Raw genomic sequence first — 11,559 nt, forward strand, 5'->3', positions numbered from 1 at the left:
TTCCTTAACATCGTTTATATTATATCGTTTATGTCAATTCGGTTTTCCAGCTTCTACAATGAAAATCCGGTTTAATCTTTTCTATTCAATTTCCTTTTTGGTCAGTGTTTGAGGTTTTACTTAGAAAGCAATGCATGCTCAACTAGATTAAGTTGTGGGTCTATACATAACTTAGAATCTAATTTTACAATCTTTGAAATTAATTATACAATTAAGGTTTGAACAAAAAAATTAATAAATGATACAATTTTTAACGCTTACAATTCAATCAAAGGATACTGGTGTCCTTTTGTTCGTTGCTGACCAGTTTGGTTCAGACATGTATGAATACTTTGATTGAATTGCAAATGATACCATATTTTAAAAATATCAATATGAATCTCATAAAATAATATATACTTATTCATTATTACTTCTTATTAAAGCAAATTTTCAATGGTCAATCTAAAAAAGCCACATACAATACCTGAAACGCTATGAATTTACCATTTCAGCAAAACTAGTACCTATGATTTTGGAGTTCTGATCGATTGCTACCGGTGTTTAGAAAACCAGACCGCACCGGCTGGTTAAAGAATCCGATTCAGTTTAAAATCCAGATTTGAGAAAAACCAGTAAATCTAGCCAAAACCCAGTAAAATTATTCAGGTCAACTTTAAAATCCAGTTCTAAAATATTAACATATATAACTCATATGTTTTCTATTATTATAATTTAATATTTCATGATCAATGTTTAACTATCACTATTTAAATGGTTATTTATTTAATTATATTATTTTAAGAACAACGTAAACTAATATATTTTTGGTTCTTATTACTATTTTTATTTTGCCACATTTATAAAATTTAGATGTTTAGTTGTAAGGATAAATAAATATGATAATCTAAAAGGTTAATCATTTAGTTTTATCAGTTTCTGTTTACAAAGTATTCAATTGTTTGGTTTATAATTAGATTTATGTTTATTATTTAATTTTTAAAAATAGAATTAACCGGTCCAATCAGTCAACCAATAATTATACTAATTCGATATCTGGTCTGATTTTCAAAACATTGATTGCAATCATCACCAAATATAAGATACAACAGAAATAAAAAGAGTTTTATCATTACATTTGTTTTGTGTTAGCAAGATAATGATCTTTACATTTAGTTAGTCAAAACGTAACATATTATAGAGCTGGTTACAATGATCTACTCTAAAAATAGAGTTCTACTTGAATTTTACTGTGTATATTTTTATTTTGGACTACTAAACATAGGTCCATCTAAATCATAATATAAATTTGATCATTTATTATACATGAATAATTTATCTGAAATGTATTTTCCTAATAACATGCATATTATCCCGAAAATAGAGGAAGACCAAAGTTGTGGCCTTGCATATACCCTATTAATAGCCATTAGTTTTCTTTTTGAAGAAATTAATCTTTCATTATTTTATTTTATATACACTTTAGATACATTGTTATCATAATATTAGGCATTTATGTTAACTTATGATTTGTATGCATATATTATAAACAATAGTCCTCCCACATATTATAAATTAGGTAATGCCCTTGTTCGGAAACTCGCTAGGCGCTACGCGTGCGGTGCTTCCGGGCCTAGCGATTTATTGAAAAACCGGGAAAAAATCGGGGAGTACGCGGGGATGAATTATTTATATTTTATACGTATAATACTCCTTTTATACGTGTATATATACGGTAGTTTCTTTAGGTGTAATATTTTGTTACATGTTGCAGTGGTTTGGGAGTTATGTCTCTTCCCTGAAGTAGTGGGTTCGAAAGCTGTGCAGTGTAAATTTTTGGATTTTTTAGTTTAAACCTAAATGGAGGGCAACATAGACATTTCACTCCATCATCTTCCTACTATGGTTCTGTAATTTATTTTCCTGCCGTCAGCCATTTATTAGGTTGAAACATATTTTCAATTTTTTAAAATATTTTGCACAAATGATTAACGATTCGTTTCTCAGAAACATGAGAGGGAGTGAAACAAATGAAAGATTAAGAGAGTCCTTTTAATTGTTTTTCTTTTCTCGTTTCCCATCTTTAAATCTTGGATTGTTTTGATGGGTGAGTTTGTTGAGGTAGCGAAGAGAGTTACGGAGGGACTGACCGTTGAGGAGCTGAGGAACACACCGGAGATTCGATGGGGTCGCCGCTTGGAAACGGAGACGGTGACGAACTATGTGGGTTCAGAAAATTAAACGCCCGATTTTTCTTATTCTATGCTTTAGGCGGAAGTTAGGCGTGTTACTGTTCAACACAACCGAATCAGTGAAAATCACTACGTTCACCTTCCGTAGAACGTTTATGCGGCCGTAGAATCGTCAACTCGGCCGAGTTTTCGAACAGAGGGTAATGCTAATTGCATATGTATTAAATTAGTATTTTAAATATATGTTTTGAACCTATAATTTATAATATATATAAAGTATTATAAAGTATATGCAATTAGTAAGTTATATATTTGAATATAACTTTAATATATTCTAAGTAAGTTATGAATATCGATTTAACTATAAAATCAAGTTTTAATGTAATGTGCTAATGTCTATTAGTTTTCATTATTCCAATTTTGTATTATACATAATATTTGAAATATTCAAAATCATATTTAAATGCAATATTATTTTCTGGAAATCCTTTTTAACCTAACTGTTCGAGAAATGAAAATACTGAATTTTCCTTTTCAAGGTTGTTCGATATTTTTTTAACAAATATTCATCTAATTTTAAACTATTATTTACTTTTTACCATTCCTATATTTTAAAAGAAATATATATTGCTAAAGAATTTACATGGAATACATCCACTAAATCTTTTTTTCATTTTCCTCTTAAGAGAAATCCAACAATCACATTTATAAACATTCATTATTTATGGCAGATTATGTAAACTCTTCAAAAACAGATTTTTATTAGAATATTCGATAACTTAACAATATATTTTATTGATTTTATCAACCAATTGGTCTAACCAATATTATATTGTAGCATAAAATTGAATATTATTTATATTATAAACTAAATGTTTCTAATTAAACACTTTACCCGGAAAATATTTTGAAATCCAAAACATATTTTCACATGCTATACCTTTCTTCCAAATTCAAATTGAAAACTTAATTAAATATGAAAACTTTAAAAATTAAATTCCAATATAAATAAAACATATTCGCGTTTCAACGCGGGTTAAATTTTTAGCTTTTATATTTAGTTGACTCACTAACCATCTAGGATGGTATATCAAGCTTGGCGACTTATAAAAGAAAATATTAATCCTCCCTCAAATGGGGAGCAAATGCTTTTTGTACTAATCCTCTTTTGCATCATATTTCTCACCTGAAATTTAAATTTGTTATTTTCATTCTCTCAAATGTAAAGGACATCTGATGTTTGTCATCGGTCAAAATGAATAAATATAAGTCTGTCATTGATATTACTCACATTATATTAGATTGCGCAAGTCACTGGAAAAGTGAAAGTGTGGCTGACACCTTTTTTGTTAAAAGATTCGCGAGATACATTTTCAAATAACTAACTCTAATTGCTCCAAAATTAAAATCTAAAACAGGATTGTTATTTGATTCATGTATTGATAAAGACATAGAAGCTTATAACAAAGACTAGGAAAAGAAACAACCATTAATTTCCGCTAGACAGTGTTCAGCATTGTTATAACACGTATGACAAAAGAATAACATTGACACAGCAGGAATATTTTAAGTTCAAAGTAAAATGCCTTCGTATCACCAATGAAATGTTTGAATCATCTATAGGGGTCTAAGAAGTCATCGTTTCAGTTCTGGATCAAAGTGTTTTACTCTCTTGAATTTTTTTAACTTAGCATGTTTTGAGTCTCGTAGGGAATGTACAGGCATTCGGGTTTAAAATCATTTTAGTCATTCAGAAATATCTTTGTGTATGTCTGAAATGTGTTATATTCATATGGTGGCCACCGCAGGCATCTCTTTTCTCTCTTATTATTTTTGCGGATGAGAAAAAGATATCAATTTATAAACAGATTTAATTATAAATTAATTTCTATTTTATGTTTTATTGTTAAATAATGAACTATAATTTAATAATTATTAAAATTACTAATTTTTAATGTAAATAATAACAAAATAAAAATGCTATTAAAAATTATTTAATTGCATAAAAAGCGCTATACTAAATCATAATATGGTACTAGTGCAAAAAACCGCTATCTAATGTGCTCAACCTATTATCGTGGCCGATGATACAACACACCTAATAACGCTATCGTATCGTTATATAGCGTTTTTCATGTGCTATTAATACTTAATTTTCTTGTAGTGGATGAAATAAAGATCATTTTCGATTCTAAACTTGTGTACGGAAATGTTTTTAACATCGTTTTTATTCATCTATTTCCTTGCAATCGTTTATATATCAATTGCATTTTTCAATTCAGTTTCCAGCTAACATGGATGATATATGTATCATTTCACTTTTATTAATAAAAATAGGGAAATTGGGTGGTATAACACCAAAAACCAAAATTCATTCAATAACCAAAATAACACTCTCTCACCTCTTTTTCTTCCTATCTCTCTCTACCTTCTCTCTACAAAACAAATTTCTCTTTTTTCTTAGCTATTTCACAAATAAGCCCATAAAAATACTAACATGAGAAGTTTACCAACATATAATACCAAGATTCTGAAAATAAACAAAATCAAACACTGGGACACAAGAATAACAGTAAAAAGAGAAGTGCTAATAGCCTGAATTTTCCTCCCTCCTAACTAATCTATAGTTTCATCACCATCACAGAAACCTTGTTTGGAAGTACGTAATGCGTTAGTCGGACGGTCGGTTCACGTCTACCGAGTTAGTAAAAAATCAGAAAGTATTTGGGACCTAATTTTAAATATTTTTTTCATTATTAATATAAATATATAAACAAAATATGAATATAATTATCAAAGTACATACATAAATATTATAGGATGCGTTGGTGGTGGACTGCGATGATGTGGGGTGCAGTTAGAGATCCATGATTCGATTCTCCGACAGTGCATATTAGATTTTACTAATATTTTTTAAAAAATACATAACAAAGATTCCACATCGGTGAGTTATGATGAGGGGAAAAGTTGAAAACATCTATAAATAACCACTAGATGGTTTGAGTCTTTACTTACAATTGGGCTTTAAATATTAGCTATAATTAACCAAATAGTTGAAATTGACTATAAAATGTTTTATTGATTGTAAAACTGATTAATTGCTTTATTGACTAATTAATCGGTCATATGATTAGTTAAGACGATTTGACTTTATTCATGGTGTTGGCTTGTCGAAGAATGCCTAACAGAACGGTTAATCGGTTAGGTGCCCGCCTTTTAGAATAAGAGAAAAAAATAAGTTACAACTATACATACAACTATACATGTCTGGTCCTTAGTGATGCATGGTCCAAAGACCAAAACTAACTGACTGAAGCATAAACACAAAATTCTTCCTCTAAATCATAAATTTTGGCATTTAAATTTAGTATTCTATAAACTTCAGTCTTCAGCGCTGAGCCAGTATGATGAGAGAATTGACACTCTCATTGACATTCCCGATTGAACTCACCACACGGAAGGGGTGGCTGGCTACCGTGTCTAACATCAAGATCGAGTTACTTGTTTTTTTTCAGTGAAATTTTGTCTGTGTTTGGAAAATTCCATGAATATGAACAGTGTGTTATCTTTCAAAATCAAAATCCGATGCGTATAAACAATATATCTTTTTTTCGTCAAGTTTTTAATTAATAAAACGGGCCAAGCCCAGTACAACAGCCGAAGCCCTAAAACTATTACAATGGACCAAAGCTCAAAAGCCCAGCGGGCATAAACAGCAACACTTACTGGTCCATCGGTCCAACCCACATAAAACCCAACGACGCCACGCGTCAACTCATGCTCACAACCTGGCCACGCGTAAGCTCTACCATCACGCGTTAGGCGCGTCACCCGCTCCTCACCTCGAGATCCGAAACATCACATCATAATTCACAACATCGATGCTTGCCGGAGACGTCGTGGCAACCACCGTTTCCCCGGATCTCACCGTGACTGGAGCGCATGTACCTCTCATCTTCGCATATTCTTCCACGGAGAGCTTCACCGGAACCATACCGCGCTCTCCTCCAGGATAGAAATAGACACCATTCGCCAACTTTCAAAAACCGCCGTCACTTCTTTCATCGGATAGAGCCATCAGTCCGTCAAGCTCTCAACCGAACGCGACGCCAGAAACCACCACCGCGACACAAACAGAAAACCCTAAAACTTCCACCAGAGCTGCCGTCAAAACGCAAGGACCGTTTGACGCGGAAACCAAGAGCCGACCGTTCACCCTAATCGGATAGGCGCAACGATGGAGACTTTAGCCGGCCGTCCACCGAAAGGAGGTGCGATGCCGGAAACAGAGATAAAACAAAACAAAGCAAAAGAGAAAAGCTAGACTAGATCTAAAAGAAAGCATGAGAAGGCAAGAGAAAACACGGAGACCGGACCGACAGTGACTGCAAGAGCTCACCCGTCGGCCGGAGGCTAAAGATCCCGGCAGAGAAAATTAGAGAGAAAGCAGAGAGAAATCCTAGAGAGAAGGCTCCAAACAATATATCATATAATTGGCTATTAAAAAATACTTTTTGAATACGCGACAGTAGGGCTGGGCAAAAAATCCGAACCCGAAAACCGAACCGAACCCGATCCTAAAAAGTAGCACCGAACCCGAACCGAAATTGATTAAATATCCGAACGGGTTCAAAATTTCGGTACCCGAATGTATCCGAAATAAATTTATATACCTAAATATATACATTATTTATATATATAATGTATATTAAAATATTAAAAATATATAAGTTACCTTTAAGTTTTCCAAAATATTCGGAAAATATATGCAAATAGTCAAAAATAAATATTTAAAATAGCTAAAGTATACTGAAAACACCAAAATAGTTAAATATCTATTGATTCTTTATCTAAATATTTAAAGAAAACTAATTTATATATTAAATTAAGGTATTTTGACATATATGTTATGAAAATTTATATGTAATATATTATCTTTATTATAGATTTTGAAAATTTAAAGTATATAATGAATTTTGAAAATTTAAAAAATTTTAAATGGGTTATTCGAACCCGAACCGAACCCGCAAAGATCTGAACCGAACCCGAACCGAAATTTAGAAATATCCGAATGGGGCTGAAATCTTTGACCCCGAAAACTCGAAACCCGAATGGACTGAACCGAAACCCGAATGGGTACCCGAACGCCCAGCCCTAAGCGACAGCAGCGTTTTAAAACTACAAATGCTGATGTGTCATTATTCTGTATTTATCTTTTTACGGTGGGGATGTGTTTCTTCAGTACTGCGTCAAAAGACAAATACAGTACTTAAAAAGTAAAAGTAAGAACTAATCGCTCACAGATTCGACTGGTCAAACAAAACAAAAAAAACAAACCAAAGGTAATCAACTCGCTCCTACGGACTCAGTCCGAGCCACCCGATTCGCTAACGATTCTTTACTCTTGTTCACAGAACTCGAGATGAAAGGCGGCCAATCGAAAGCTGAAGCGACGAGCACCGACCAGAGGTTCCGCTCTCCATTTTTCTCAGAAATCCAAGATCTGCAGAACTTCACTCACCTCTATTTTTTTTTGATTTCAGACTGAAAACAAGAGGAAGGAAGAAGAAGACGGCGACGAAGGACCCAAACAAACCTAAGAGACCTCCAAGCGCTTTCTTCGTCTTCCTGTAAACCTCTCACATTTTCCTCACTGCTTTTCTTTTTCTTTTCTTTTCAGTTTTTTTTAACTGATTAATGTTCTGTCACAGAGATGATTTTCGACGGGAGTTTAAAGAGGCGAACCCTAACAACAAGTCCGTCGCCGCCGTAAGTACCTCAATCTCAGATTTGTTATTCGAATAACTAATAATAATCAATCAATCAATCATCTGTGTGTAAAACATAATAATCAGGTTGGTAAGGCTGCCGGAGAGAAGTGGAAGTCTATGAGTGAAGAAGTGAGTCCTTGTGCCATTCAAATAGGCTTCATCTTTCTAAATTAAGCTACAAAAAAAAAAGAAAAATTAGAACTCTTTGGTTGTTTTGAGTACAGGAGAAAGCTCCTTATGCTTCCAAGGCAGAGACCAGGAAGAGTGAATATAATAAGAGTATGCAACAGTACAACATGAAACTGGTAAATGAAAATCTTAGCTTTGACTTTCTAGAGTGAGATAGAGAGAGAGAGAGATTGTGTGTATTTTTATGGTCTTACTGTGTTCTTGTTTAGGCTAATGGAACCAGTAGAGGTGAAGATGATGAGTCCAGGTCTGAAGTGGACGAAGCTGGAGGAGGAAGCGAAGAGGTTTTTATTTTATTTTAAGACATAAAACTCTTATTGTTTTGTTATGTTTTTTGTTTTACATGTATGTGACACGTTCTGGACTGTTTTGTATTTTGGCAGGAGGAAGAAGACGATTATTAAGGAGGCTTTCTAGTTATTGCTATTTTACTGACTCAGATTTGAGGATGCGATTAGGAATTTAAGTGTGACCTTAAACTCAAAAAAAATATGGTTATGCTTTGTGTGTTTTGTAATATTAAGAACCTCATTTGCTACTTGTTTTGTGTTTAGGTCAGTTGTATGGTCGGATAATATCAGTTGGGATGCTATATCTCCTCATTACCTTCGGTGTTTATTTATTAAGGATTTGTTTGATGAATGGTATATGGATTTAGTTTAAGCGCATTTCTCTTTGTTACTTTGGAGTTAACGTGTCTATGATTTTGTCAACTTGTGTTCTCTTTCTCTGTCTCTGATATATTGTTGTTTGACTCTTGTGTGGCTTTTTCCAAGGGAATATTTGATCTAACGTTGAATTGGGACAGAATCTTTGTGCTGGGATGGGATGGGCGTAGATAATATCTGTCTGTTTGCTGTTGTGAGTTTGTCTTTTTGTTGGGAGTCTATTCATAGGACTGGAACCATTCATGGTTTTCTGTTCCTGAGTTTTATAACACTGATTAGTATTTCTCGTCTTAAAAGGTTATTCCATTACACTATTATGGTTTTTGTTTTTTTTTTCTGGTCAAAACACTATAATGGTTAAGAGCCTGCTTATTGAGCTTATGTATGTGCAATCTGGTTCATGGTTTGCATTTTCGATTTTATGCAAACTTTAACCAGGTACAACCGTACAACCATTTTGTTTGGTTTGATTTGTTTTGACTTTTTATCTGAATTTTGGTTATTTTTAATCTACCATTTTGTTATTCGACTCCTTAGCCGTGGAGCCGTGGAGGTCATCAAACACCCAAACCGTTGACCTAATGATCAAATGTGTATCAAATCTAGAGATAAACATTCTGTTTCTCCTTGTCTCGATCATTGTTAGCTTAGCTTCCTCCCTTTTAGAGATGTCAAACAGGTTGATCCGTCCCGTCCCGTACCGCAGCGGGCTCATCTCTTTGCGGGTCACGGCGGGTCAGACCTGCGCGGGCTGCGGTCTTCAAAAGGTCGTCCCAAGCCCGTACCGCAAATTACACACTCCTTTACAGGCTGTCCCGCGGGACATACGTTAATGTAAGGTATCTGATCATGCTTGACACTGCAGGCCGCTCCAGAACACTTCCTGATGCTGCATGCTGCTCTAATATGCCTCAGGCTGCTCCCCTACATAACCAAGTTCACATAATTAATATACATGAAATGTCTACAATGCAAATTCTTCAAAATTTGTAATATATTATGCATATTTTCTCTATTAAAAGTGCATATAGAACATGAGATGATTATATATATATATATATGAAGTCATAACCAAACAAAAAGTGCATGTAAAAATGAGATGTTAATGTATATTCTATTCTATTGATGTAACAAGATAACAATGATAAGTAACGAGAGAACATGAAGAATAAAATACATATCGAAGAAGGCTCTAATCAGTAACAAGACTAACTCTTTCAGCTGAACGACATCATTGTTATAGAATTAAATAGCTTAGTCGATCAAGGCTCTAACCATAGCTTATTCTCGTTACCGCTTTGATCAGAGCTTAGTCTTGTTCATGTTATTTTAACCAAATAAAATAGTTATAGTTAATTTTGTCACACTCAAACATATTTACATACCAATTAAAGATAATTTCAGAATATGTTTTTCATTAACTTATAACTCCTAAGTTCATAACCAATTTTTTAGTTTTAATGAATAAAAACTAAATATAATCAAACACCAAAACTAAGCTGCTAATCCCAAAATTAATTAAAAAAACCAAATTAAAACACTAATGGAGCTCAAAACATCATCGTCGGAGCTTGAATCATCATTGCTGAAGCTTTTTTCTTTTTTCAGAAGAAAGTCATATAAATTACCTTTTTCACTCTTTTTATTTTCTTTTTGAGGTAAAACAAAAATTGAAGAGGAAAAAAATGCGGGTCTTTGTAATCCCGCAGACCCGCATCGTCCCGTCCCGCAAAAGACCCAGTCCCGCAAAGACCCGTCCCGCAAAGCCCGCTAATTTGCGGGTCTGTAAAATCTCGGCCTAATCCCGTCCCGCGACAGTTCTTTACGGGCTAGACCCGCGGTCCAGGTCCATGATTGACATCTCTACTCCCTTTGTATAACTGTATAAGCCACGAAAAGATTGTAGCGATAATTTGACGTCGGCCCGGGAACTTAGTTGAACAACATTAATAACAAGTTTTGGATCATTGTCAGTAATATTTGGTCTACATTATAACAGGCCCATATTTTTGTTATCATACTTTATCATATACTTAGTGTAAACCTTACTATATAGGCCTGTTTAGATATTATATTTCGTACCAACCTATAAAGAGAAACGAATGATTTAAATGTGAAATTACTATTCCATATTTCTGTGATAATGATTAAAGAAGCCGCGCGGAGTGGACGAATTCGATTGCATGTGAGTCTGATGCGACTTTTAGAAACTGCTGTGATCAAAGACAAAAATTATTAAGGTTGGTCCCATAGATATATGTCAATGTTTATGTGTTTTAAGTTTAGTGCTTCTTTTTATGTTGTAAATTTTGTTATATAATAGAGTTTTATGTCCGTCTAGTCTATATCAATGTTTTAGCCTTAGGTCCTCATGTTACTTACATTATGAAAACTTTTGAGTCTTTAAATTTCTAATTAGTATTTTGATCATGATTATAGCCAATAAAAATAACTATGAAAATTACATTCTATATAGCAATGATCCTATACCGTACAGTCTCCGACATATTTAACGTAGTGAATAAAAATACTAAAGTGTATAACACTATATATATGGTAAGCAGATAAACTAGTAAAATGTATTAGTAATTTAGTGAGAGACATCATATTTCATCACCATTTTTCCGTAATTTTTAAAAAGTATTCTACTAATAAAGGAAATGTTTTTATTACCTTTTTCTGAACTTTATGATCGATCCAACAACGACAAGCAAATAATCAATCAACTCTTGAATTTTTTTTTTCTTTTTTTCGAATAAT

General features: G+C 33.3%; 1 protein-coding gene across 1 annotated transcript; it reads left to right on the forward strand.

Moving 5' to 3' along the window:
• Window positions 1–7,408: 7,408 nt before the first annotated feature.
• Window positions 7,409–8,773, forward strand: LOC108809576 (high mobility group B protein 4). The gene is made up of 8 exons (XM_056989685.1): window positions 7,409–7,513; window positions 7,586–7,640; window positions 7,715–7,801; window positions 7,883–7,940; window positions 8,027–8,071; window positions 8,167–8,247; window positions 8,341–8,415; window positions 8,515–8,773. Exons 2-8 carry the CDS (start codon window positions 7,594–7,596, stop codon window positions 8,533–8,535), a joined length of 414 nt encoding a protein of 137 aa, XP_056845665.1. The 5' UTR covers window positions 7,409–7,513; window positions 7,586–7,593; the 3' UTR covers window positions 8,536–8,773.
• Window positions 8,774–11,559: the final 2,786 nt, after the last annotated feature.

Source organism: Raphanus sativus, chromosome 6, assembly GCF_000801105.2.
Source record: "Raphanus sativus cultivar WK10039 chromosome 6, ASM80110v3, whole genome shotgun sequence".
NCBI lineage: Eukaryota > Viridiplantae > Streptophyta > Magnoliopsida > Brassicales > Brassicaceae > Raphanus > Raphanus sativus.